Here is a 1607-nt window from a genome sequence, read left to right on the forward strand (position 1 = left end):
CCCAACAAAGTGGATCAAGGCTACCAGCACCGCCAGCAGCAGAAGGAATTTGAGTAGCAGTTGCGGATCGAGATGCAGTCCCTCTTCAAGAGCTCTTACGTTAAAGGGTGTTTCCGGGTTAAGTAGCCAAGGAAGGGAGTAATAGGGGATCAACCTTACATGAATAGGGTTTTCTCGTCTTGCATTCTAGTACTGAAACTTCGCTGGTACCGAGGACAAAGGCGTGCTAATGTATCTTTTTTGTGTTCAAGCGTCTGCCCTCCTGCGCGTTAGCCTATCTATACTATAGGAGGGGGCTTTCGCTAACAGCAAGAAAACGGAATAGCCTATTGATACTTCTATTCGGTATACCTTTACCGATATGAGGTATACTGCAACTAAATCATTACTGAAGTTAAATAACGTATATAGAGTACCTTTACTGACTGAGACAGAAAGGTTATATTATCATTCTTTATACAGCTTACATGACTGGAGGGTTCACTCGGGCCCCATACCGATGGGTCCCAGCGCTCAATATACCTTTACAGAACAAGCACCGGATTTCTCTATTGAGTTATCTTGCTTGCTCGTTAGCGCTTCCCTTTGATTGCTGGGAGAGGTACAAGTTACCTTAGACAGGTTTCAGTCAATTAAGTCTAACCTGATCGTGCATTCACTTGTCGAAAGAAAGAGTGATCTCATCATAACTCTCGCAAAAGAGCATAAGTCGAATTGCGTAAGTGATCACTACAACAATAGGCAGGCAGAACCAAACCAGAAGAATAGTATTAACCTACCTTACTACAACATAAGGACAGAAGGTAGGAAAGAATTTCTCACTCTTCTAAGCTACGTGAGTTATGTCAAAAGGACAAACGAGGATGAAGGAGGAGCAGGAGTAGGAGCTCAAATTCGGACAGATTCGCGAGATAGACAATGAGAAAAAGCCAAGAGGGGAGAGCACTTAGACAATTCACTTTGAGTACAGGGAAGTCTGCTGGTAGGAATTCTTCAGGGCGTATTACGGTTTTTCACCGAGGGGGTGGATCGAAGCGATTACAGCGAAGAATTGATCTGAAACGAAGCACTTCGTCTATGGGCATTGTAGAAAGGATAGAATATGACCCTAATCGTTCTTCTCGGATCGCTCCAGTACGATGGATCGAGGGGGTGCAGCTACAGCTACGCCGCCAGAGGAAATGCAACACGATAGAGGTACGGAGTGGCTCGACCGATAGGGAGAGGAATGAAGCTCCGCCGCGTAAGATCCTCGAACCTACCACGACCACCATCCGCGGCCTATTTTCGTGCTCTTCCCTGCCCGGGAAGGTGGATCAAAGAAAGGTAGCTTGCTTCTCTCCTGGACTGATGGCGGCTTATGTAGTGGTCGGCCTTCCTACCAGAATGCCTCCTTGGTTGAAGAGTAAGGGCGCAGGAAGCAAAAAAACTTGCGCGAAGGACGTTTTCTTCTCTGCCTTCTCCTCTCCAAAGGCCAAGGGAGAGACTGCATCCCTTTCTTTCGGTAGCTCTTTTGCTTTCCCAAGGATAGCGGTAGCTGGGGCAAAGCCCGCTTTCTTCGCTCCAGAGATCAAAAAAGAGGAAAAAACACGTTCCGAAGTCCGACA

At 46.9% G+C, this 1607-nt stretch overlaps 1 protein-coding gene across 1 annotated transcript in view; it reads left to right on the plus strand.

Moving 5' to 3' along the window:
* Window positions 1-431: 431 nt before the first annotated feature.
* LOC129294857 (60S ribosomal protein L2, mitochondrial-like) overlaps window positions 432-1607 on the plus strand; it is a 3835-nt gene continuing 2659 nt past the window's right edge. Inside the window, exon 1 of the mRNA XM_054933347.1 lies at window positions 432-1607. This exon is cut by the window's right edge and continues 2659 nt beyond it. Within this exon, the coding sequence (XP_054789322.1) occupies window positions 919-1607 (689 nt within the window). The 5' untranslated portion in view covers window positions 432-918.

Source organism: Prosopis cineraria, unplaced genomic scaffold (assembly GCF_029017545.1).
Source record: "Prosopis cineraria cultivar Desert tree isolate PC_DT_omini unplaced genomic scaffold, ASM2901754v1 PC16, whole genome shotgun sequence".
NCBI classification, from domain to species: domain Eukaryota; kingdom Viridiplantae; phylum Streptophyta; class Magnoliopsida; order Fabales; family Fabaceae; genus Prosopis; species Prosopis cineraria.